This window comes from Xenopus tropicalis, chromosome 9 (assembly GCF_000004195.4).
Source record: "Xenopus tropicalis strain Nigerian chromosome 9, UCB_Xtro_10.0, whole genome shotgun sequence".
Lineage (NCBI taxonomy): Eukaryota > Metazoa > Chordata > Amphibia > Anura > Pipidae > Xenopus > Xenopus tropicalis.
The window spans coordinates 2712804-2736538 of record NC_030685.2 but is presented as its reverse complement, the minus strand read 5'-3'; the positions used below and the strand labels follow the sequence as shown (position 1 = coordinate 2736538).

The 23735-nt window shown below is 49.0% G+C and overlaps 6 protein-coding genes across 6 annotated transcripts; 5 read left to right on the top strand and 1 right to left on the bottom strand.

The window, feature by feature from the left end:
- Nucleotides 1-3324: 3324 nt before the first annotated feature.
- LOC116407567 (gastrula zinc finger protein XlCGF17.1-like) lies at nucleotides 3325-5054 on the top strand. The gene has a single exon (XM_031893066.1). The coding sequence runs from the start codon at nucleotides 3732-3734 to the stop codon at nucleotides 4782-4784; it is 1053 nt and encodes a 350-aa protein (XP_031748926.1). The 5' UTR covers nucleotides 3325-3731; the 3' UTR covers nucleotides 4785-5054.
- Nucleotides 5055-7407: 2353 nt separating this feature from the next.
- On the top strand, nucleotides 7408-8177 carry LOC100488698 (histone H1B-like). The gene has a single exon (XM_004913873.4). The coding sequence runs from the start codon at nucleotides 7446-7448 to the stop codon at nucleotides 8124-8126; it is 681 nt and encodes a 226-aa protein (XP_004913930.1). The 5' UTR covers nucleotides 7408-7445; the 3' UTR covers nucleotides 8127-8177.
- An 888-nt stretch (nucleotides 8178-9065) lies between these two features.
- Nucleotides 9066-9545, top strand: h3c13 (H3 clustered histone 13). Its single transcript, XM_018097419.2, has one exon. It carries the CDS (start codon nucleotides 9081-9083, stop codon nucleotides 9489-9491), a length of 411 nt encoding a protein of 136 aa, XP_017952908.1. The 5' UTR covers nucleotides 9066-9080; the 3' UTR covers nucleotides 9492-9545.
- Nucleotides 9546-11953: 2408 nt separating this feature from the next.
- LOC100488074 (histone H2A type 1) lies at nucleotides 11954-12421 on the bottom strand. Its single transcript, XM_002943179.5, has one exon. It carries the CDS (start codon nucleotides 12404-12406, stop codon nucleotides 12014-12016), a length of 393 nt encoding a protein of 130 aa, XP_002943225.1. The 5' UTR covers nucleotides 12407-12421; the 3' UTR covers nucleotides 11954-12013.
- Nucleotides 12422-12787: 366 nt separating this feature from the next.
- LOC116407584 (histone H2B 1.1-like) lies at nucleotides 12788-13882 on the top strand. Its single transcript, XM_031893105.1, has one exon. It carries the CDS (start codon nucleotides 12841-12843, stop codon nucleotides 13219-13221), a length of 381 nt encoding a protein of 126 aa, XP_031748965.1. The 5' UTR covers nucleotides 12788-12840; the 3' UTR covers nucleotides 13222-13882.
- A 5674-nt stretch (nucleotides 13883-19556) lies between these two features.
- LOC101731689 (oocyte zinc finger protein XlCOF7.1) lies at nucleotides 19557-23044 on the top strand. Its single transcript, XM_031893015.1, has 4 exons — nucleotides 19557-19774; nucleotides 20315-20452; nucleotides 20595-20649; nucleotides 21380-23044. Exons 1-4 carry the CDS (start codon nucleotides 19700-19702, stop codon nucleotides 22915-22917), a joined length of 1806 nt encoding a protein of 601 aa, XP_031748875.1. The 5' UTR covers nucleotides 19557-19699; the 3' UTR covers nucleotides 22918-23044.
- Nucleotides 23045-23735: the final 691 nt, after the last annotated feature.

Here is a 23735-nt window from a genome sequence, read left to right as displayed (position 1 = left end):
GAGTAGCTGTGACTTCAACATAGTGACATTATTGCAGCATTGCATGTTGGGGCGTAACCAGGTTTGCTCAGGCACATACAAAAACGATGATAGCAAAGTAATAGTTAACCCCCTGTGCATATCAACAAGTTGCACACAGTGCGGCCAGTTACATAGAAACACACAGAGATAAGAAGTATTGCCCTCTAGTGGCCGACTTCAGAACAGCACTATTTCAGCGTCAGGATATATCCTACTGTATCTATAGCTTGACATATACAAAAGTACAGCTACATTGTGTTGCATCAACTCATAATCCAAGTATTAAAGCAATAGTTTTAGATGGCAGCAATGTCCTCCCTATCGCCTCCTATATGTAATACTGGAATCAGCTCATAATGTTTCATGTTTATCAGTCTCTGTTTAGGTAAAAACCTGTGAATAAAATGTAACCCTATTCTGGCTAATAATTGCCAGTACCGGCTAGTAGGTATGAGCACGGGCACATGTGACTCCAACACACAGGCTGGGCCTTCGCAAAACGGAAGAATTACACTTGAGAGGTGTTCAGAACTACAACTCTCTACTGCCACAACGTGTATATAAGTAATTATGGACGCCAGAGGTTCTTTTGCATTGAACTAGAACTTGGTTTATTGATGGTACACAGCATATGCAGGGTTAATACTCACAGCTTTGAGGTAGAATAGCACATAAATGTCAAATGCAGTTGCAGATAGCAAGAATAGTATGGCACCACTGTGGAGATAGGCATAGGGGATAGCCAGGAGTCCCAAAGGTAGTGTCTGCTTTATCTCTTTATCGCTTTATCCCTACAGCGACAGTGGTTCAGGGGTTAATAACAGCCTGAATCCTATGTCTGACACTGCGGTCCCTACAGTAAGGCAACAGAGCCTTGGGGGTACTAAACCCTCTATAGTCTCCTATGTGGGAGCGTATAGCTGCTCATACTAAATAGCCCTGAACTAAGTCACACTCCGAAAGCGTGCTATAACAGAGTCTAACCTGCAAATGACTACACCTCATTCACGGGGTCCCTGATCCCCAACTTAGAATCACTAGATGGATTGGCTTCCTCTAGGGCACAGACTTCTGGGCCCAGTTGAGAACCCAGGCTCAATGTGCAACCTGTTCCGAAGGATGGGAATGCCAAAGAGGAAGTGCCCGCCCCCTGCAAATCACTATATTACAGTGTGCAGGAAGTGGTCATCCTAACTAAGGGCCAATAAGTGCATAGTGACACATAACTAAAGTGGCAACATTGCTATCTGCTGTTACTGAGCAGATTGTACAGTGTAGGGCTAAAGCCATAGGGAGCTTAGTTCCTATGGGTCCCTACAAAAACAAGAAATATTCTAAAAAATAAAACATTTAATCCCAAAGTATTTATCCAATGGATCCATTTTGCCTAACATTGTAAGCACAAACGTAACCTGTGAACGTAAATGTGTTCGCAAACAATTCCCTTTAGCAAAACGTGCGTCACAGTTGCATGATGGGACTTGTAGTGCATTTGTATTACGTACGTTAAGGTGGGGGACTACAACTCCCACAGTTCACTTGTTCCAGAAACGAAACGCATCACATGATGTGCAAGAAGCCAATCAGAGCTGCCTGTGCCCTAAAGCTGGAGGGAGGCAGTAATTTCCAATGAACCATTACTGGAGGTACGAACAGACTTGTAGCCAACTGCTAAACAGGTATCAAGGGACTGTCGCTGTTTATATGTGTTAGGGATCGGCCGCCCGCACCATCCTTACACCTCTTTTCATTTATTTATTTTGCCCCACCTTATTTAAAAACAACGAGGTGAATTTGTCCCCGGTCCCTAACGCCTCTGCCATTCATAAATATAGCTGTGTCCCGCCCCTCTCTTTTTAGCCAATAAGCGAAGATGTCCCGCCCCTCCCTTAGCCAATGAGCGAGCTGGAAAGCAAAGCAAGAGCAGGTTAGTAAAGATTTCTGGGTGAGTGTTAATATTGATTTCCCTCAGTTACAATGTCAGCTCTAGATGCTTCCCGGGACGGTTTTATTGTCTTTGTCTCCTATAGACTCCTGTAAGAATCACATCCAGTGTTACTGGCAGAAATGTTTCCAGGGAACTGGTAATACATGATTATTGATTTCTTCTTGCTTATTTCCAGGGGCACTTCCAGGCCCCTCCCTCCCACAAGGAGCCAATGGGAATGTGGGAGGAAGCGAGTGACCCAGTGATGGGGAAGAAGGATAAAAATGAGGAGCGGAAGGAGAGAATCCTGAATCTCACACTGGAGATTATCTATCTGCTGACTGGAGAGGTGAGGGGGGCACTGTGAGTGGCACAGTGAGAAGAGACTGTCTGTCTGTACAAAGGGGGTCTCTCTGCTGCGTTACACACTCATCATTCTCTCTCCCTCTCAATACATAGGGCTACGTCATCCCTAAGAAGAAGAGCCCAACTGTGGGTTTGGGGGCCCTGCATGCCCCTGGCTCCGTCATACAGAAGGAAAATGACAAGAAGATCCTGGAACTCATCTCCAACATCATCCAGCTGCTGACTGGAGAGGTGGGTGCGGCCCCCCAATCCCCCCTTATTGTTTAGTAACAATGTATGATAATCCCTTTCTCTGGCTGGGGGATGACTGTAACATTGTGTGTGCCAGGTTGCCATAAGGTGTGAGGATGTTTCCATCTATTTTTCCTTGGAGGAGTGGGAGTATATAAAAGGAAACAAGGCCCTTTACAGGGAAGGGATAAAGGAGGAGGAGGAGGAGCCCCAGCAGCTCCGCCCACTGGGTGAGTAATGGATAAATTGGAGTGGGTAATGAAAGCTACAAAACTTGCTTTTTAAAGGAGACATATTGGATAAATGGGAAACCCCTAACCCTGTAGGCAATTATGAATAATATCCGGTGCTGGTTTCCCTTTGGACTAAACATTAACCCTATCTGTAACAATGGCCCCTTTATTGGAGCTCCCTATAGATCCTCTCACTTCTCTTTCCAAGTTTGAAATGGAGAGTGGGCGTGTCCTAACGGTCCCTGCCAGAAGCACAGTAGGAGGGGGAGAGCCAATCACAGCCCTGCACTCACACAAGCACAGACAGGCTTCAGTTCCCTATCAGGTCAGCCTAGCTGCTGATTGGTTCCTATCCTACAGTGCAGGGTACAGAGGGCCGCCGGCTCCCCAGCTCATCCAGAGAATTCAGCCAGCAGGAAGTGGAACAGATGGGCGGGGCTAGTGGGGTTTTTGTGGAATTTCTCAATAAATCATTCAGAAACACAACTTTTTTAGCACAATCCTTCTATATCTAGAGGAGTATAATTCCCTGGTACATTGTTAATTTTTATAGGATATGTCTCCTTTAAAAACTGTATGTATCCTGTGTGTTGTTATAATTAGAAAGAAAAAGTCTAGGGGTACAATATGTTCTATACTATACTTTTAAAACAAAGAAAGCTGGGGCTGGCATCTGGAAACTGAGAGAATGTGGGTGATACTGTAATTGCTGTCCCTAAGGATCTGTGGTGCAGCCCGGCTTTAGTTGTCCTGTAAGTAGGTGAATCTGAGATTGATCCCTCATCCACACTGTCCTGTTTGTATCTCTGCCAGACGGTGAATATGAAGATAAGAGAGAGATTCCAGCTGATCTGGGAGGAACATTATGTTATAATAATGAGCCAAGCAAGATTGGGGCTGAAGGGGCAGATTTTTGTGCCGACGGAAATCCCACAAACCCTGAAATTTCTCAGATGGGACAGCCCCCACCGGCCAATGGGATTAAAGAGGAAGGGGAAAACCAATCAGATTGCAGCATTAATCCACTTACAGGACAGATACAAGGAACAGACACACCCTGCAGCCTGAATAACAGCTTGGCAGATAATTATGTATCAAACTACAATGAAGAGAAGTGTTTATTGTTTGAAAGAGGAGATCACACATATTGCAGCAGGAATCCACTCACCCAGCAGACAGAGGAAGCCAATAACCATATCATGGCAGTCATTGTCAGTAACGGTTCCAAAGGGGCGTCTCTGCCAAGTCCCCCTGCCGTATATAACTGCAATGAATGTGCTAAAGGTTTTCCTAGGAAGAGAAGTCTTGTCAGACACCAGAGGACTCACACAGGGGAGAAACCATATTTCTGCTCTGAATGCGGCAAATGCTTCACGCAGCGCTCGTACCTTCACATCCATCAGCGCAGCCACACGGGAAACGACCTCTTCTCCTGCCCCGAATGTGGCAAATGTTTTACTCTTCTAAAAACGCTTCATGTCCATCAAAGGATTCACACCGGGGAGAAACCATTCAGCTGCCCGGAATGCGATGCTTCTTTCTCCCGCCGCCCGCAGCTCATTGCCCACCAGAGGAGACACTCAGGGGAGAATCTATTCATTTGTTTCGAATGTGGAAAATGTTTTAGAAGTCGTTCGATTCTTAACGAACATCAGCGGATTCACACAGGGGAGAAACCGTTCACCTGTTCGGAGTGCGGCCGATCTTTCACGCAGCGCTCGTCCCTCATTGTGCACCGGCAGAGCCACTCTGCGAGGAAGCCGTTCCCTTGTAGTGAGTGTGGGAAGTGTTTCACAATGCGTGCCTACCTCGCCGCCCACCTGCAGAGCCACACGGGGGAGAAACCATTTTCTTGCTCTGAATGTGGGAAATGTTTCACGCGTCGTTCAAACCTGAATGTGCATCACCGGACTCACACAGGGGAAAAACCCTTCTCTTGTTCCGAGTGCGGCAAACTCTTCACTCGTCGCTCAAACCTTATTCTGCATCACAAACTCCACATGTAAATGCCTTCACTTTGCATCGGGAAGTGCGGGTTTTATATAGAGAAGCTATTTATTACCATATAATAAATCATCATTGAATCTATGGTGCATCCTCCTTTATAGTGTGGAGCATGGGGGAATCCTCAGTTATAACAATGGAAACAAATAGTGCCTGAAATATTTGTCTGTTGCTAGTCAGGCAGCCATGCTGCTCGTGGTTACCTTCCATATGCGCTGAGGTTTCTAAAAAATAAATTGAATTTTTTTAGATTTAGAGTTTTAGATCTAAAACAGTTGTTTCTGTCTTTATTGGTACTTTCCATGAAAATTGCAAATCAACCTGGGGATGGCAGCAGTAGTACCCCCTCTACAATGGGGAGCTAGTGATGCACCAAATCCACTATTTTGCGATTCGGCCGAATCCAAATACTAATTTGCATAAGCATATAATGATAAGGAAGGGAACCATGAACTGCACATATTGTGAAAAATGTTCTACTTCTGTGCTTATATGACAAAGTCACATGATTTTAAAGGAGACATATCCTATAAAAATGATGAATGTACCAGGGAATTATACTCCTCTAGATATAGAAGGGATGGGCTTAAAAAGTTGTGTTTTAGACTGATTTATTGAGAATTCCCCCCCAAAACCCCACTAGCCCTGCCCATCTGTTCCACTTCCTGCTGGCTGAATTCTCTGGATGAGCTGGGGGGCCGGCGGCCCTCCGTACCCTGCATTGTAGGATAGGAACCAATCAGCAGCTAGGCTGACCTGATAGGGAACTGAAGCCTGTCTGTGCTTGTGTGAGTGCAGGGCTGTGATTGGCTCTCCCCCCCCCCTACTGTGCTTCTGGCAGGGACCGTTAGGACACGCCCACCCCTCATGTGAAACCCAGACAGGGACCTGAGGGGATCTATAGGGAGCTCCAATAAAGGGGCCATTGTTACAGATAGGGTTAATGTTTAGCCCAAAGGGAAACCAGCACCGGATATTATTCATAATTGCCTACAAAATTAGGGTTTTCCCATTTATCCAATATGTCTCCTTTAAGGGTTTGGTTCAGCCAGAGGCTGAATTTCATCTTAATCAAGTTTAAAAAGGCCGAATCCTGCATCCCTAGTTTATTTATTGGGGCAGTCAACTGCGTTCCCCAGCTATGGGAATAAGATAAGTGTGTAAAACACAAATAAGGAACTTTTAGAGTTCTACTAAAGAAGATATATAGCAAAAGTGAACCCCCCACTAATCATGGGGATTAGGAGTATTCTTCTTCACCCCCATATTTGCCTAGGAACCAAAAGGGACACTTTGCTGCTTTGTACCATGCATTAAATGCAACAGGAGGGCAGAACCATTACATGTAGTAGGGATGCACAAATCCAGGATTTGGTTCCAGACTCACACTCCTGGTTGTACTGAATATGAATCCTAAAAATCACATGACGTCTTTGAAAATGTTTTGTCTTCCACAACCTAATTAGCATATTCTAATTAGCATTTGGTTCGGTATTCGGCTGAACTGAATAATTGGATTCGTTGCATTTACTCACTCAGCTGCATAATATTGCATTTATTATTGTAACACTGAACTGCATCTTCTCTGGTTTCCAGTTTAGAAGTTACCCTGCAAATAAAAACTCCTGCCCAGTTTGTAATCACAAGAGGGATCTACACTTGTGTTTTATATTGGACACGGTATAGAGTCTCCCCTAGTGATGAGCGAATCTGTTCTATTTAGCCAATGGTGAAATGCAGAAATTTGCCACAAATCAATGCCTGGCGAATTATTTTGCCCATCACTAGTAGCCACTAAACCAGAATCCTGGCAGATTTCCCACTGCTCTAAGCTTGTTCTACTCCTGGCTCTCTTGGTCCATTCACCATCTTCCCTGTCCCTCAGCCCAACTGGATATAGAGAGGTACAGAGTACTGACCCAGTGCTTCCCTCTACTCATGGACTCCCAGTACTAAGGCAACAGCTATCATCTCTCCTAGACTGAATTCAAAAGGAAAGCTGGGAAATGTCAGAGCTCACACTGATACCCAGTACAGGATAGGGCCCCAGGGCCAGTTACTTAGTGGGTGAGAGACAATCTGTCAGATTCACTCACTGCCGTCATCAGCAATGGCTCCCTGTACTGTGCTACTTGCCTGGGACTCCGACCCCCCCACACTCCCTTTATAGCCTCCCCCTCTCTCACTCACCTGCCCATATTATACCCGGGGCCCCCTTATTTCTCTGGGGGAACAGCGGGAGGGGAAGGATTTCTATTCATCCCCAACAATTCCCACAAATGGGAAGGAGAGAAATGAAGCGGAGCCTTTCCGGGGAGCGGGACTGAGTTCCCAGGAGCTGCTCTGGGCAATATATGCAGCCAATAGAATGGGAATTAGTGGCACAGACCCGGGCACTTACTGGGGCAGCTGATCCCATACAGACTGGGGCACATTTATACTCAGAGCCGAGAGAAACAGCACAATATTCCGTCTCTGGAAACACACGGACACCGGGCTACAGGGGAGAGAGGGAGTGGGCGGGGAAATAAAGATCAGCCAATAGGAACAATGTTTTCGCCAAAGAATGAACCAATAGGCGCAAAGTAGATATGTATATAAAGAGGACGGGAAAGTGTAACATTTATATAATTCTGTGTGTAGTTGACTGATTATCGGTTAGAATGGCAGAAACATCCGTAGCTGAGACCGCTCCCCCGGCAGAACCCGCCGCTGCCAAGAAGAAGCAGCCCAAGAAGGGAGGCGCTAAAGCCAAGAAACCCGCCGGGCCCAGCGCGGCCGAACTGATCGTGAAAGCCGTGTCCGCCTCTAAGGAGCGCAGCGGGGTGTCCCTGGCCGCTCTCAAGAAGGCTCTGGCTGCCGGAGGCTACGATGTGGAGAGGAACAACAGCCGCCTCAAGCTGGCTCTCAAGGCCTTGGTCACTAAGGGGACTCTCACCCAAGTCAAGGGGAGCGGAGCCTCCGGATCCTTCAAGCTGAACAAGAAGCCGCTGGAGAGTAAGGAGAAGGCGGCCAAGAAGAAGCCAGCGGCGCCCAAAGCCAAGAAACCAGCGGCGGCAAAGAAGGCGCCCAAGTCCCCTAAAAAGCCCAAGAAGGTCTCGGCAGCAGCAAAGAGCCCCAAGAAGGTGAAGAAACCGGCAAAGGCCGCCAAAAGCCCCAAGAAGCCCAAAGCGGCCAAACCCAAGAAGGTGGCCAAGAGCCCGGCTAAAAAGGCCGCCAAGCCCAAAGCTGCCAAGAGCCCGGCTAAGAAGCCCACCAAGCCTAAAGCTACAAAGAACCCCGCAAAGGCCAAGGCAGCCAAACCCAAAGCGGCTAAAGCAAAGAAGGCGGCGCCTAAGAAGTAATGTGGCCCCGGGGCCCCTGCGCATCGCACCAAAGGCTCTTTTCAGAGCCCCCACCTCCTCCATCTAAAGAGCCGGTACCTGTGTTTATTACTGACTGACCGCACTATACGGGCCCTATGAGCCGAGCAACAAATTGCACTCTGTAATGTCTCTTATCCGCCCTTTCAATTTTTACCCTTGGGGTTTTTTGTTCTATATTCGGGGTTGTTACTGGGAGGGACTAAAATCTTTTCATAGCTTTCTAGCAGATCTGTAACCTCGGCAGGTTTTATGGGAAAGAAATGAATCGTGTAAAATACAAACTGCCACTAGGTGTCGCCCGAGCACCAAGTTACAGTGTAACAATCAGTGCCGGGCGTTAGATTAGTGGAGCCGAACGGTTCCGTAGTTTCCTTTCTATGAATGTCCGTCCGGGCTGAGGTTTTCCTTTGATCCATTTCTACTACCAGTGATACGCGGCCCAGTGGGGCTCCCGGTTCCGGGGAGAATGGCAGTGGAATGTGGAAACACTATTTGTTAGGAAAAAGCCGGAGGCTTTGTGTTCCACTTTACCTTGTGTCCCGGCTGAACAGAATCATTGGACACACAGAGGAGTAAAGGGAACTCCATGTCCCAGCGCGTTGTAATGATCTGCGCTCGGTTCCGAAATATACCGAACCGCCAATCTGTAAATGTATATACCTGCTGGGGTGGCTGTTAGTGGTTAGAACCCTGGTCTATTTTGGCGGCCAAACAAAATTTAGCGGTAAGCGAACGTAAAGGCGGGATCTCTTTAAATTAGCCAATAACACAGGATATTTTAGGCGGGATTCAAGAAACCGAAGTGGATTTGCGGAACCGACAGGGGCGTGCTTATAATCACCCAATCACAGGGAGGAGGCGCCAATAAAAGCAGAAACCAGCAGCAGTTCGTTTCAGTTTGAGTGTGTTATTCAGAAGGGTTTTGTAGTTACAATGGCCCGTACCAAGCAGACCGCCCGTAAATCCACCGGAGGGAAAGCTCCCCGGAAGCAGTTGGCTACCAAGGCAGCCAGGAAAAGTGCTCCAGCCACCGGCGGCGTAAAGAAGCCTCACAGATACCGGCCCGGCACAGTCGCTCTCCGGGAGATCCGCCGCTACCAGAAATCCACCGAGCTGCTCATCCGCAAGCTGCCTTTCCAGCGCCTGGTCCGGGAGATCGCTCAGGACTTCAAGACCGACCTGCGCTTCCAGAGCTCAGCCGTCATGGCTCTGCAGGAGGCCAGCGAGGCTTATCTGGTCGGTCTCTTTGAGGACACCAACCTGTGCGCCATCCACGCAAAGAGGGTCACCATCATGCCCAAGGACATCCAGCTGGCCCGCAGGATCCGAGGCGAGAGGGCTTAGATCCAACCCGCACAGCCTCCCAGCAGCACAAAGGCTCTTTTCAGAGCCACCAAATCCCCAATCAAATGAGCTGAACGTCATTTTATTTTTGCGTTAATCCTTCGGTTTGTTGATTTATTCTGTGGGTGCATGAGGGGAGAGATCGGGTGACAAATCGCACTCTCCCCGTTTTCCGTGCTATTAACCAGCCACACAAGGGTTAATCACTGAGTTTAGGGTTCTACTCCCGTCACTCCTTGTATAAACAGAAGATAAAAAGTGTAAGGAAACAGCGCCTCCAGGGGGCAGGGTGAGCACTGTCTTTCCAGCAACAATTACTATATATAACACTGTATACAGAGACCTTTGCAGCAGATCTGTATCACTCGGTTGCTAGCGCTCCGCACCTATAGATACATTTATTCATCTTTATCTCAGTGACTTTCATTACAATAGGCTGCGTAACGTTGTAATGTGGTTTCTTAGAGCAACAGCGCCCCGGGTCGTATTTCATGTGAACAGAACATTCCCGGGCAGGATCTTTGTTATTCAGCCTATTTCTTGCAGGATCATAGAAACTCTTCAGTCCCAGGGGACGCGGGGATTCTAATGCTGATCCCAGGGGCTAAAATGTATGGACCGGATACCCAAAAAGCAGCGATTAGATAATAACCCGCCCAATAACGCCTAACCTTGAGATATCATCTTTGTGCAAAGCGAGCCAATCAGAGTCGCGGCATTATTTAACATAACCAATCACCATGGGAGCTGCTTTCAAGGAATCGTTGCTTCCTTTTGGCATTCATTTACATACAGCAGCAGAACAGGGAAAATGACCCGCACGTAAAGCCGAAACGTTTGAACGCAAAATAAAAATATTAATAAATAATCCCCTCTTCCCCGTATCCTGTAGCAATGGATTTGGATTCAGTTAGTTACTTAGAGCGGGCTGTTTTGGCGGGTCATTTGAAACTGAAATCGATGTGTCTGGAGCCAATCGGAGATGAAGGATTTTGGCGGTACCTTAAACCCCGCCCGAACTCTGTTGGCTCCTCCTTCCCAGCTGTGTATAAAAGAGCGGCCAGAGAGACTCGGTTACAGACTGATTCTATCAGAGCTAATAGCAAGATGTCCGGACGCGGTAAAGGCGGGAAGGGTTTGGGGAAAGGAGGCGCCAAGCGGCACAGGAAGGTGCTGCGGGATAACATCCAGGGCATCACCAAGCCCGCCATCCGCCGCCTGGCACGGAGAGGGGGAGTCAAGCGCATCTCTGGCCTCATCTATGAGGAGACTCGGGGGGTCCTCAAGGTTTTCCTGGAGAATGTCATCCGGGACGCCGTCACCTACACCGAGCACGCCAAGAGGAAGACCGTTACCGCCATGGATGTGGTGTACGCTCTGAAGCGCCAGGGCCGCACTCTCTACGGCTTCGGGGGCTGAATCTGCTCCTTTTTCCTCCGGCTACTGATCCATCGCACCCAAAGGCTCTTTTCAGAGCCCCCACTCGGTCAGTCTCAGAGCTGTTACTGCTTGATCTAATTTGTAGCCAATATATTTGTTTGTTGAGGTTTTCTGGCAACTTTCCCTGCACTCGGACAATACACTGACTCCCTTTGCACCAGAGCAGAACTCATTACTGATCCCTATTTATACACGGACTGAGCGGCAGGTTCCTCAGAGCTCTCAGCTCCTGTATTTGTTACTCCCGGGAATCCCCTATCGGATAATAATGCACTAGAGCCCCACAGTTATATGATGGAAGCTCCAGTTAATGTCTATTTTCCCAGTTTACTGATTACGGAAGAAACGATTCGATACAGCTGAAAATATCTGTTTTGCGTTTAAACCGCCGAGCAAATAATTGGTTCGCCATTAAAGGAGACATATACCATAATTTTTAACTATCTTACAATGCAGCTAATACAATTTATTTTATTAAATTTTACAGTATTTTCTACCTACTGTTAGCACACCCAGTGTTCTCTGACCAATCTGATATAAATACAGAGATCCCGCCAAAATGCGTGCTTTTGGCTATTTTCGAATTGGAACATTGAAATGGCCGTTACGATGAAACCCTTGAATATTTCCCTTTTGCTGCCACAATAGCGGGCGAAGTAGCCTCGTATCTATTCTTTGTTCTGCCCCTCTGAGTAACTGGGATTATAGACCCTTCAGTGCCAGACAACATTCTAATAGATCCGCACTGCCAGATACTGCAATGGGACGTAACCGCGACAGAACAAAGGCACTTTAGTTATCGGTATTAGAGATTCCGTGTCCATTTACTTTATCCCAGTCACACCGCTGCTTGATTGATATTATAAGGCCAGTACAATAGAACGCAAGCCTCATGAAATCTTATAACCAAAGTATCGAGATTTCGCTCCGCGGCATAAATTATTGTACCACAAAGTTATGGTTTAACTTCGGAACATTGTGCGCGCTTTGTATATGTGCCATGCAGCCCTCTTTAGCCGGTGTGGGGGCTCTGAAAAGAGCCTTTGTGTTGTTTCCTGATGGGGGCGCTGTGACCGGGCAGCTCACTTGCTCTTGGCCGCCTTGGCGCTCTCGGTTTTCTTGGGCAACAGCACGGACTGGATGTTGGGCAGGACCCCGCCCTGAGCGATAGTGACTCCTCCGAGCAGTTTGTTCAGCTCCTCATCATTGCGCACAGCGAGCTGCAGGTGCCTGGGGATGATACGGGTCTTCTTGTTATCCCGGGCAGCGTTCCCGGCCAACTCCAGGATCTCAGCGGTCAGGTATTCGAGCACTGCGGCCAGATAGACCGGAGCTCCGGCTCCCACCCGCTCAGCATAATTGCCCTTTCTCAAGAGCCTGTGAACTCGGCCAACTGGGAACTGCAGCCCAGCCCGGGATGAGCGAGTCTTGGCCTTAGCCCGAGTCTTCCCGCCTTGTTTGCCTCTTCCAGACATCTCAGCCTCTGCGTTCAGATAAACGAAACAGTACCAAATGACTCCTATTTCCAACTCTTTATAGACAGTTAGTAGCCCGCCTCTCTTCTCTCACTGGCTGAGTCTCAATTCAACCAATCACATAGCTGCTTCAAAAAGTACCAATAGGTGACTCAGAAACCGACTCGCCATATCTTTTTTTTTTTTTTTTTTTTTTTTTTTTTTTTTTTAAGAAGGATTAACTGCAGCCAATTACAAAGACGCTTTTGCAAACGCCAATCATTTGTTGGCCAGAGTCTGAAGGAGGATGGATTTCGTACCATGTGACAAAGCTGACCAGTTAGAATCTGTAATATCAGGCTGCCTCATTTGCATGGGAGCGCTATAAAAGCAGCAGCCCGGGAGGCGGAGAGAACAGTTTTCTCGTTTATCGGAAAGCGTAAGGATAGTTGATCATGCCTGATCCAGCCAAGTCCGCTCCAGCCGCGAAGAAAGGCTCCAAGAAAGCGGTGACCAAGACCCAGAAGAAAGATGGGAAGAAGCGCAGGAAGACAAGGAAGGAGAGTTACGCCATTTACGTGTACAAGGTGCTGAAGCAGGTGCACCCCGATACCGGCATCTCCTCCAAGGCCATGAGCATCATGAACTCCTTTGTCAACGATGTGTTTGAGCGCATCGCAGGGGAAGCCTCCCGCCTGGCTCATTACAACAAGCGCTCCACCATCACCTCCCGGGAGATCCAGACCGCGGTCCGCCTGCTGCTGCCTGGGGAGCTGGCCAAGCACGCCGTGTCCGAGGGCACCAAGGCTGTCACCAAGTACACCAGCGCCAAGTAACTGCTGCCCCATCTCCTGCCCTACTCCCAGCAACACAAAGGCTCTTCTAAGGGCCACCCACCTCCTCCCTATAAGGTCTGTAACTAGTATTCTTGTGACATTAACAGGTCAATATGACTTTGGGGTGAGTTTAGTTTGATAGTCACTGGTTTCTAACTGGGTGAGCCTATAGTTGCTTATGGGGTAAAATAAATGAAATTTGCTAAATGCGGGCAGAAGTCTGAGCGGCGGGTTTTTTCTATAGTCAAACCTGCGTTCAAAACAAGCAACGAGAAGGAAATATTTCTTAACCGTAACTGACATTTGGTACAGCAGTTTCCCCGTCTATAACGTTGGGTCAAAGTGTAGAACATTATGCGGGTTCTGAGGCTGTTGGTTAAACTGAGGTAATAGGAAGGAAACCATTGGACAGAGCTTAATGTTATTGGCTGAATGAGTGTCTCACTCAACTTTTACATGTGATTGGCCTTTTGTATTCCAATAAATATACATATAAACAAACCTGCTCAGTTCCCTGTCAGGTCGTGCTTTGCTGTAGTTATCAATGCTTTCACATTCATATATTTTGGTGGCAAGATAGTGAAAATGTGTACAGTACTCATTTTTCTTTTATATATAAAATCTCAAACCTTTGTAAATTAACAACACTGCTTTGTTCCAACACACCTTATGAGTGGGTCATTGTGCTTTTTCAGTGAAGAAAACCCAGGTGTGGAAAATTACACAAAGTAAAGGTCACTTACCTTATAGGCTTCTGACTAGGTCCCTCTAAGGGTACTGACCCGGTGTTCTGATGGCAGCTGCTGTATGTCTGTATAAACCCTTATGGTGTCCCTGTCCAACTAAATCTCACTTATGATTATGGGCATAATGCATTGTGGGACAAAGCTGTATATTTCTTAAATGATATAAACACCCCCCCCCCCCCCCCCAAAAAAAAGCATTGCTGCTATGCTTTGAATAAACACACTGGGGCTGAGCCCACTTGCATCGCACTCGCTGTGCCGGTCAGTTTTCTGCTGGATTTCTGTGAGTGCTGAATCCCTAGGCTTTGCACCGAGTCCAGTTTTGGAGGAGGTAAGGGTGTGCTGGTGGAACTTTTTGTCTTATAAACTACATCTCTCACACTGTGTGCACAGGACCCGATCACATACGGAGAAATGGGGACCTCTCCCCACTGCTCCCTACATTATTTAAAAAGGACACTCACAAATGGGGGGGTGGCCTTGGGGGCGCCTGGATAATAAATTCTGCGCCGTGTAGAGAATCTCAGGCTTCCAAAATCCTGATTTCAATCAACACAGGTAAATTGGACACAATAAACTTAGTACAAGGATACGATAGAGAGACAATGGGTGCAGCAATATTCATTATCCCTTATCGGCCCGTGTAGCGGCAGAAACGAGGGGCCTGAAATTGGCCAGATATCGATTGACCAGGTTAGAAAATTCAGTTGGATCGGGGACCGCATCGACTCGTTGGCCCCATTGCCGCCAATATACACGCTCCCCGGTATCGCCCACCCGTAGGTGGGGATATCGGGTGAATCTTAATGTGTATGGGCACCTTAACTCCCACTATGGAGATGGATTTAGTAGTTTAGGTTCACTTCTCTGATGTATCCTTTAGTAGGTTGGATCCCCCTCCAATGAGAACCTAAGTGAGACACTTTAAACCTTCAAACCAGGCAAAATTACCTGGGAGAGAGACTTCCAATCTACCCTTCTACGGGGTGGAGCTCAGAACTGCTTTTTTCCCAACCTGTCTGCCTTACACCCCTAGGGATACTGTAACAGAAGCTCACCTACCCCTATCTACCTCCCCCCATGCATGGCATCCCTGGTCCCCAACTTTCATTGAAGGAGATATATAATATAAAAATTAGGAATATACTAGTGAATTATATTTCTCTAAATATAGAAGGATTGTGCTTAAAAAAGTTCTGTTTCAGGCTGATATAATGGAAAATTCCCCCAAAACCCCACTAGCTCCGCCCATCTGTTCCACTTCCTGCTGATTCCTTTCCCAGGCTGTGCAGGGGGGCTGGCGGCACTGTAGGATAGGAACCAATCAGCAGCTAGGCTGACCTGATAGGGAACTGAAGCCTGTCTGTGCTTGTGTGAGTGCAGGGCTGTGATTGGCTCTCCCCCTCCTACTGTGCTTCTGGCAGGGACCGTTAGGATCCCCCTTACAGACCCCCGCTCCCTGCCTATTACATCTATCCCTTTGGTTGAGGCTGATGGGGGAAGACACAGGGGCCGGACATTACACCACTAAATATCAGACAGCAATCTGTTAAATTTGCCCCTTTAATTTGTACTTTGCTTCACTTCTAAAGCCCAGTTTCCCCCTTGTGTCTGTGATGGGAAAATAAATGGTCACCCCTCTCCCCGCTGTGTGTGATTCAGCCATTCACTAAAGAGCAGAGAAACCACAATTATGTTTTTATAGAAACAAAGAGAGATAACTTCTGTGAAGGTTCCATCCATTCAGGCTCCGATTATAACTGATGACATCACAAAGAATATACTTTACTGTTTGTTCCCATAGGGAAATGACCAAACTGTATATTATAACAATAATAATAATAATAATAATAATAGAGAAGTATCCAGTTTCTCTCCCCCCCCCCCCCCCCCCAAGCTGATGTATTTTCAGCTGCTCCTTCCACATAAAGCGTTTGCCACATTGGCCGCAGCTGAAGGGTTTCTCCCCTGTGCGGGTCTGTAGGTGCCTTATAGGTCTCTTTTCCTTTTAAAACTTTTATTGCATTGAGGGCAGTTATGTGCCGCCCCTCTGCTACTTACCCTCTGGCGAGATACATGGGTGGCTTCAGTCTGACAAGAAAATGACAAGAAGATCCTGGAACTCATCTCCAACATCATCCAGCTGCTGACTAAATAGCCAATCACAGCCCATACTGGGCTCCCCAGGGACTTTATGCTTGTGTTGCTACCCAACTCTTAAAGGATAGAGATGTAGCGAACCTCACAAAAAAAGTTCGCAAACTTCTGCCAAAAAGTGCGAACTTTTGCGAACTTTGCGAACCCCATAGACTTCAATGGGAAGGCGAACTTTAAAACCTAGAAAAGCCATTTCTGGCCAGAAAACTGATTTTAAAGTTGTTTAAAGGGTGCCACGACCTGGACAGTGACATGCAGGAGGGGGATCAAGGGCAAAAATGTCTCTGAAAAATACGTTGTTGACACAGCGTTGCGTTTTGTGCTGTAAAGGGCAGAAATCACACTACATTTCTAAACTTGTGTAATAAACTGCTTTAAAACGGCCGGCGTCTACATGCCAATCAAGTCGTGTAAAGGTTACGGCCGGTTCCCACGCAAAGACAAAACGCCGCAGTAGTGGATACGGAATATATTATTGCTGGTGGAAAAACATCGCTCAGGTGATTTTATTGCAATGCAATGTCACTACTATGTGTAACGTATTGGGTTACAGCAGATGATCAGCAGGACAGCTGTCCCCAGCAGCTACATACAGAGCAGTAGAAAGTAGATTACTAGTCAGCAAAGCTACCTAAACTCTCCCTCAAACCCCTGCACAGCTCTCTCCCTATGCTAACTCATCAAGCACACACAGGCAGAATGTAAAATGGCTGCTGGGCTTCGGTTTATATATGGAAGGGAGTGGTCCGGGGGTGGTCCAGAAGGGAGAGCTGCCTGATTGGCTGCCATGTATCTGCTGGCTCTGGGGTGAGAGGTCAAAATTTGGCTCCAGCTAAGGCGAACCCAAAATTGCGAACTTCGCTAAAAGTTTGCAAACTTGCGAACACCGGACTTTCGTGCGAATTAGTTCTCCGGCGAACAGTTCGCTACATCTCTATTAAAGGAGACATATCCTATAAAAATGATGAATGTACCAGGGAATTATACTCCTCTAGATATAGAAGGATTGTGCTTAAAAAGTTGTGTTTCTGACTGATTTATTGAGAAATTCCCCCAAACCCCACTAGCCCCGCCCATCTGTGCCACTTCCTGCTGGCTGAATTCTCTGGATGAGCTGGGGAGCCGGCGGCCCTCCGTACCCTGCACTGTAGGATAGGAACCAATCAGCAGCTAGGCTGACCTGATAGGGAACTGAAGCCTGTCTGTGCTTGTGTGAGTGCAGGGCTGTGATTGGCTCTCCCCCTCCTGCTTCTGGCAGGGACCGTTAGGACACGCCCACCCCTCATGTAAAAACCCAGACAGGGACCTGAGAGGATCTATAGGGAGCTCCAATAAAGGGGCCATTGTTACAGATAGGGTTAATGTTTAGCCCAAAGGGAAACCAGCACCGGATATTATTCATAATTGCCTACAGGGTTAGGGGGTTTTTCCTTTATCCAATATGTTTCCTTTAATTTAAATATCAGTTACAGGTAAAAATAAGATGGAGACCCCTGTTGTATAGAGTGTGACTCCCAGCGTTAGGGGTGAGTGTGGCTGGGGGGCACTGGGTGCTAGGGGTGAGTGTGGCTGGGGGGGCACTGGGTGCTAGGGGTGAGTGTGGCTGGGGGACACTGGGTGCTAGGGGTGAGTGTGGCTGGGGGGACACTGGGTGCTAGGGGTGAGTGTGGCTGGGGGGCACTGGGTGCTAGGGGTGAGTGTGGCTGGGGGGACACTGGGTGCTAGGGGTGAGTGTGGCTGGGGGGACACTGGGTGCTAGGGGTGAGTGTGGCTGGGGGGACACTGGGTGCTAGGGGTGAGTGTGGCTGGGGGGACACTGGGTGCTAGGGGTGAGTGTGGCTGGGGGGCACTGGGTGCTAGGGGTGAGTGTGGCTGGGGGGCACTGGGTGCTAGGGGTGAGTGTGGCTGGGGGGGCACTGGGTGCTAGGGGTGAGTGTGGCTGGGGGACACTGGGTGCTAGGGGTGCGTGTGGCTGGGGGACACTGGGTGCTAGGGGAGAGTGTGGCTGGGGGGCACTGGGTGCTAGGGGTGAGTGTGGCTGGGGGGCACTGGGTGCTAGGGGTGAGTGTGGCTGGGGGGCACTGGGTGCTAGGGGTGAGTGTGGTTGGGGGGCACTGGGTGCTAGGGGTGAGTGTGGTTGGGGGGCACTGGGTGCTAGGGGTGAGTGTGGCTGGGGGGCACTGGGTGCTAGGGGTGAGTGTGGCTGGGGGGCACTGGGTGCTAGGGGTGAGTGTGGCTGGGGGGCACTGGGTGCTAGGGGTGAGTGTGGTTGGGGGACACTGGGTGCTAGGGGTGAGTGTGGTTGGGGGACACTGGGTGCTAGGGGTGAGTGTGGCTGGGGGGCACTGGGTGCTAGGGGTGAGTGTGGCTGGGGGGCACTGGGTGCTAGGGGTGAGTGTGGTTGGGGGACACTGGGTGCTAGGGGTGAGTGTGGTTGGGGGACACTGAGTGCTAGGGGTGAGTGTGGCTGGGGGGACACTGGGTGCTAGGGGTGAGTGTGGTTGGGGGACACTGAGTGCTAGGGGTGAGTGTGGCTGGGGGGACACTGGGTGCTAGGGGTGAGTGTGGTTGGGGGACACTGAGTGCTAGGGGTGAGTGTGGCTGGGGGCACTGGGTGCTAGGGGTGAGTGTGGCTGGGGGGGCACTGGGTGCTAGGGGTGAGTGTGGCCGGGGGGCACTGGGTGCTAGGGGTGAGTGTGGCTGGGGGACACTGGGTGCTAGGGGTGAGTGTGGCCGGGGGGCACTGGGTGCTAGGGGTGAGTGTGGCTGGGGGGACACTGGGTGCTAGGGGTGAGTGTGGCCGGGGGGCACTGGGTGCTAGGGGTGAGTGTGGCCGGGGGGCACTGGGTGCTAGGGGTGAGTGTGGCCGGGGGGCACTGGGTGCTAGGGGTGAGTGTGGCTGGGGGGACACTGGGTGCTAGGGGTGAGTGTGGCCGGGGGGCACTGGGTGCTAGGGGTGAGTGTGGCTGGGGGGACACTGGGTGCTAGGGGTGAGTGTGGCCGGGGGGCACTGGGTGCTAGGGGTGAGTGTGGCCGGGGGGCACTGGGTGCTAGGGGTGAGTGTGGCCGGGGGGCACTGGGTGCTAGGGGTGAGTGTGGCTGGGGGGACACTGGGTGCTAGGGGTGAGTGTGGCTGGGGGGGCACTGGGCTAAAGCCGGAATGTACCAGTTTGCTGCCTGTAGGGTCGCTCCTGCCCAGTAATTATACTTGACCCCACGGTTATCAGTACGGAAAAGATACAAATATAAGAACATAAGTTTCTTTCACAAAAAGTAACGGGAAATGTTTCCCTCAATCCCCTACTGTTTGGCCCCGCCCCTCTACCATCAACCCTGATTGCAGCCGCACTTTCAAGCTTGGTCGAGAGGCCACACCGACTAGTACAGCCTGACTCCGCCTCTCCTATATCCAGTAGGTTACGCCCATTAATATACGTCACTTCCTTCAGCGCTAGTGGCAACATAGAACTCCCCGCAAACAGGAAGTAGAAGAGTAATGGGCAGAGGCTACCCGGTCGCTCTCAGGTTTGGGCGGCAGGGCCCGCTGGGTACTAGTGCCCCTCAGCCTTCAGCCCATGAGCGAGTGGGTTCCGCTACTTCCTGCCCAGCTTCCGGCAGCGCAACGTCCCGCCCCCGGGAAACAAGAGCGGGTCAGTGAGGGGCTGGGGTGGCGGGGCTCCCGGGGTACTGAAATTGCTTATGGGGGTTGTTATAGTAAGGATTCTGTGTTTAACTTCTACCCACAGTCTCTCTGTCTCATACAGCCCAGGTCTGGGGCCCTTGTGTCTGGCACATTCACTTTTATCCAGAGGGAACCCCTCCCCCCCTGTAGGGAGATTTAATGGGATTCTGTGGGTCTGAGCCCCTGTAATTGTTTTGGGGGATATTGCTGGGAATAATCCCCTATAGAAATGTGTAAGTGCTTAATTCCACTTCCAGGCCCCTCCCTCCCACAAGGAGCCAATGGGAATGTGGGAGGAAGCGAGTGACCCAGTGATGGGGAAGAAGGATAAAAATGAGGAGCGGAAGGAGAGAATCCTGAATCTCACACTGGAGATTATCTATCTGCTGACTGGAGAGGTGAGGGGGGCACTGTGAGTGGCACAGTGAGAAGAGACTGTCTGTCTGTACAAAGGGGGTCTCTCTGCTGCGTTACACACTCATCATTCTCTCTCCCTCTCAATACATAGGGCTACGTCATCCCTAAGAAGAAGAGCCCAACTGTGGGTTTGGGGGCCCTGCATGCCCCTGGCTCCGTCATACAGAAGGAAAATGACAAGAAGATCCTGGAACTCATCTCCAACATCATCCAGCTGCTGACTGGAGAGGTGGGTGCGGCCCCCCAATCCCCCCTTATTGTTTAGTAACAGTGTATGATAATCCCTTTCTCTGGCTGGGGGATGACTGTAACATTGTGTGTGCCAGGTTGCCATAAGGTGTGAGGATGTTTCCATCTATTTTTCCTTGCAGGAGTGGGAGTATATAAAAGGGAACAGGATCGGGCCCCAGCAGTTCCTCTCAATAGGTGAGTACAGTTTGCAGGCACATACAATACCCAGGCTGTATGCTAATACTAGAAAAGCAAATGGCAAGTTGATGCCATATATTGATCATGGAGCAACTAAGACGATCCCTCGTAAAGTTAAAGATAAGAGGGCTCATTTACGTTCAGAAGTCCCTGCAATTTCATCTCAGTCATTTCCACATGAAATCACTTTTATTAAGGGTATTTGGCACCAATCATTGTTCTGTGCCTTTTGTTTTGAATTGAGCACTGCTGCTCCCATTGACACAGGGGAACTGTGGAGCTACCTCCACCTTCTTACTAGATGGTAGCTCCAGGGTGCCCTTTCTGCCCAGTATCAAAAGGCACAGACAGGCTTCAGTTCCCTATCAGGTCAGCCTAGCTGCTGATTGGTTCCTAGCCTACAGTGCTGCCGGCCCCCCTGCACAGCCTGGGAAAGGAGGCAGCAGGAAGTAGAACAGATGGGCGGGGCTAGTGGGGTTTTTGGGGAATTTCTCACTAAATCAGCCCCAAACACTACTTTTTAAAGTCCATTCCTTCTGTATTTAGATGAGTACAATTCATTGGCACAATATTGTTTTTCCCGCAATGTGTCCCCTTTAAGGTAGGAGATCTAAATAGATCAGGAGCAGAGAATGATTTAGGGGAGAAGATAGAACAGCAAAATGATTGCTCTGTGGGTAGGAGGAATGTGATTGGAAAAATTAATTACTGTTTCTATTATTTTCAGATATCGAAGACAGCCTGGAGGCAACATTATGTAATAAAGGGCCAAGCAAGATTGTGGCACAAGAAGAAGAAGAAGCTGATTTTGGTGCTCAAGGAAATCTCTCAGACCCTGAAGTTTCTCCGACACAACGGGACACACTTACAGATCCTAGTAAAGAGGAAGCGGCTTTATGTAAAAAAAGAAACCAATCAGATTGCAGCAATTATCCACCTACAGAACAGATACAGGAAACAGATACTTCTACTCCTATTATTGGGCGTGGTCTGGATAACACCTTGGCTGCCAATTATATATCAGTAGCTATTAAAGAGGAGGCGGCTTCATCTGAAGAGGAGAACCAATCAGATTGCAGCATTGATCCCCTTACAGAAGAGAGACACGGAACAGACACACCTACTCCTATCCTGGGGTGCAGCCCAAGTTACAGTCCCTCTGCTACTTATATATCAGATGTTATTAAAGAGGAACCAACGTCATCTGAAGGGGAAGATCACTTTGATTACAGAATCATCACAGTTTCAGATGAGATCCCGGGAGCAGATGGGCCGTCTCCTATTATGGGATGTGGCCGGAATTACAGCTTGTCTGCTCGTTCTGCAGGGAGTTCTATTAAGCACGAAACGACTTCATACGAAGAGGAGAATGGTTTAGAGTACAGAACGATCACAATTTCAGATCAGATCCATGGAGCAGATTCCCTCAGCCCTAATGAGGAGTTTAGTGATGGGCGCGTGGCCACATACAGTCAGTCCCTCACTAACCAATCCCCACTGCCATTAAAGCTCCTATACAAGTGCCCTGTGTGCAACAGATCATTCGACAGTAAGAGGGGAGCCGTTCGGCACCATAAGAGAAGCCACGAGTTAGAAAAGAAATTTTCCTGCTCCGAGTGTAAGAAAAGCTTTACCGACCGCTCCGCCCTCAAAACGCACTACAAAATCCACACGGGAGAGAAACCGTTTTCGTGCGCCGAGTGCGGGAAATCGTTTTTATACAACAAAGACCTGAAAATCCACTACAGGATCCACACGGGGGAGAAACCCTTTTCTTGTACAGAATGCGGGAAATGCTTCGCTTACAGCTCGGACCTCAAAATCCACTGGCGGCTTCACACCGGGGATAAGCCCTTCTCTTGCTCCGAATGCGGCAAATGTTTCACCCACCGCTCGGGCCTAAAGAGCCACGAACGCTACCACACAGGGGACAAGTACACGTGTGCCGAGTGCGGGAAGTGCTTCGTACATGGCTCGCAGCTAAAGAGACACCTTAGGATCCACTCAGGGGAGAAGCCGTTCTCTTGCTCTGAATGTGGGAAATGTTTCTATAACAGCTTCGAACTCACCCGACACTTCCGCACTCACACAGGGGAGAAACCATTCAGCTGCCCTGTGTGTGCTCAGTGCTTTGCCCGCCGCTCCCATCTCACTGGCCATCTCAAGTGTCACAGGGGAAATGAGGCTCCTCCCCTGGACGAGGGAAACACTTCATTCGATGCTTCTTCCTTCCAAGAGGAGATTGAATCTGCGATGGGAACGTAAAGTAACTCTCAGCTCTGATTGTCAGAGGTTCTCCTATTCAGCAACTCAGAATTCACTATGGGAAATGTTTTCCTCCTGTTCAAAAGCCAAATTTTCCCAATAAAAGTAAACACCTCTTTGCACTTTGTATTCTCAGTCTCTCTCCACCCCCTGGAAACACTGAATATTTATTGGGTACTTTTTATCTCTAAATGACACTGTTACACAGCAAATAATTCCCTCTGCCATTTAACCTTTTATTCTTCAACCAACAAATGTATTAGTAGCTGTAATATTGGTGTGTAGGCGCCATCTCAGTGCCTTGTGCCTGAGTCTGAGCTTTCAGCCAGCGCTACCCATTAGAACTGCTTTCAGCTAACCTATTGTTTCTCCTACTCCCATGTAACTGGAGGAGTCCCAAGCCGGACTTGGATTTCTTACTATTGAGTGCTATTCTGATACCTACTGGGAGCTTGCTATCTTGCTCCCTTCCCATTGTTCTGCTGATTGGCTGCTGGGGGGGAGGGGGGGGATATCACTCCAACTTGCAGCGCAGCAGTAAAGTGTGCCTGAGTCTGAGCTTTCAGCCAGCGCTACACATTAGAACTGCTTTCAGCTAACCTATTGTTTCTCCTACTCCCATGTAACTGGAGGAGTCCCAAGCCGGACTTGGATTTCTTACTATTGAGTGCTATTCTGATACCTACTGGGAGCTGCTATCTTGCTCCCTTCCCATTGTTCTGCTGATCGGCTGCTGGGGGTGTGGGGGGGGGGGAAGAATATCACTCAAACTTAAGTCACACTTTACTGCTGCGGTGCAAGTTGAGCACAGGTCACTT

Bases quoted from the DNA above. Each gene is read 5' to 3' on its own strand.
- LOC116407584 (XM_031893105.1), top strand. From the start codon at position 12,841: ATGCCTGATCCAGCCAAGTCCGCTCCAGCCGCGAAGAAAGGCTCCAAG.
- LOC100488698 (XM_004913873.4), top strand. From the start codon at position 7,446: ATGGCAGAAACATCCGTAGCTGAGACCGCTCCCCCGGCAGAACCCGCC.
- LOC116407567 (XM_031893066.1), top strand. From the start codon at position 3,732: ATGGGACAGCCCCCACCGGCCAATGGGATTAAAGAGGAAGGGGAAAAC.
- LOC101731689 (XM_031893015.1), top strand. From the start codon at position 19,700: ATGAGCGAGTGGGTTCCGCTACTTCCTGCCCAGCTTCCGGCAGCGCAA. The intron at 19,775-20,314 runs GTCAGTGAGGGG...CTCAATACATAG, and splicing joins CCCCCGGGAAACAAGAGCGG to GGCTACGTCATCCCTAAGAA. The intron at 20,453-20,594 runs GTGGGTGCGGCC...TTTTCCTTGCAG, and splicing joins TCCAGCTGCTGACTGGAGAG to GAGTGGGAGTATATAAAAGG.
- LOC100488074 (XM_002943179.5), bottom strand. From the start codon at position 12,406: ATGTCTGGAAGAGGCAAACAAGGCGGGAAGACTCGGGCTAAGGCCAAG.
- h3c13 (XM_018097419.2), top strand. From the start codon at position 9,081: ATGGCCCGTACCAAGCAGACCGCCCGTAAATCCACCGGAGGGAAAGCT.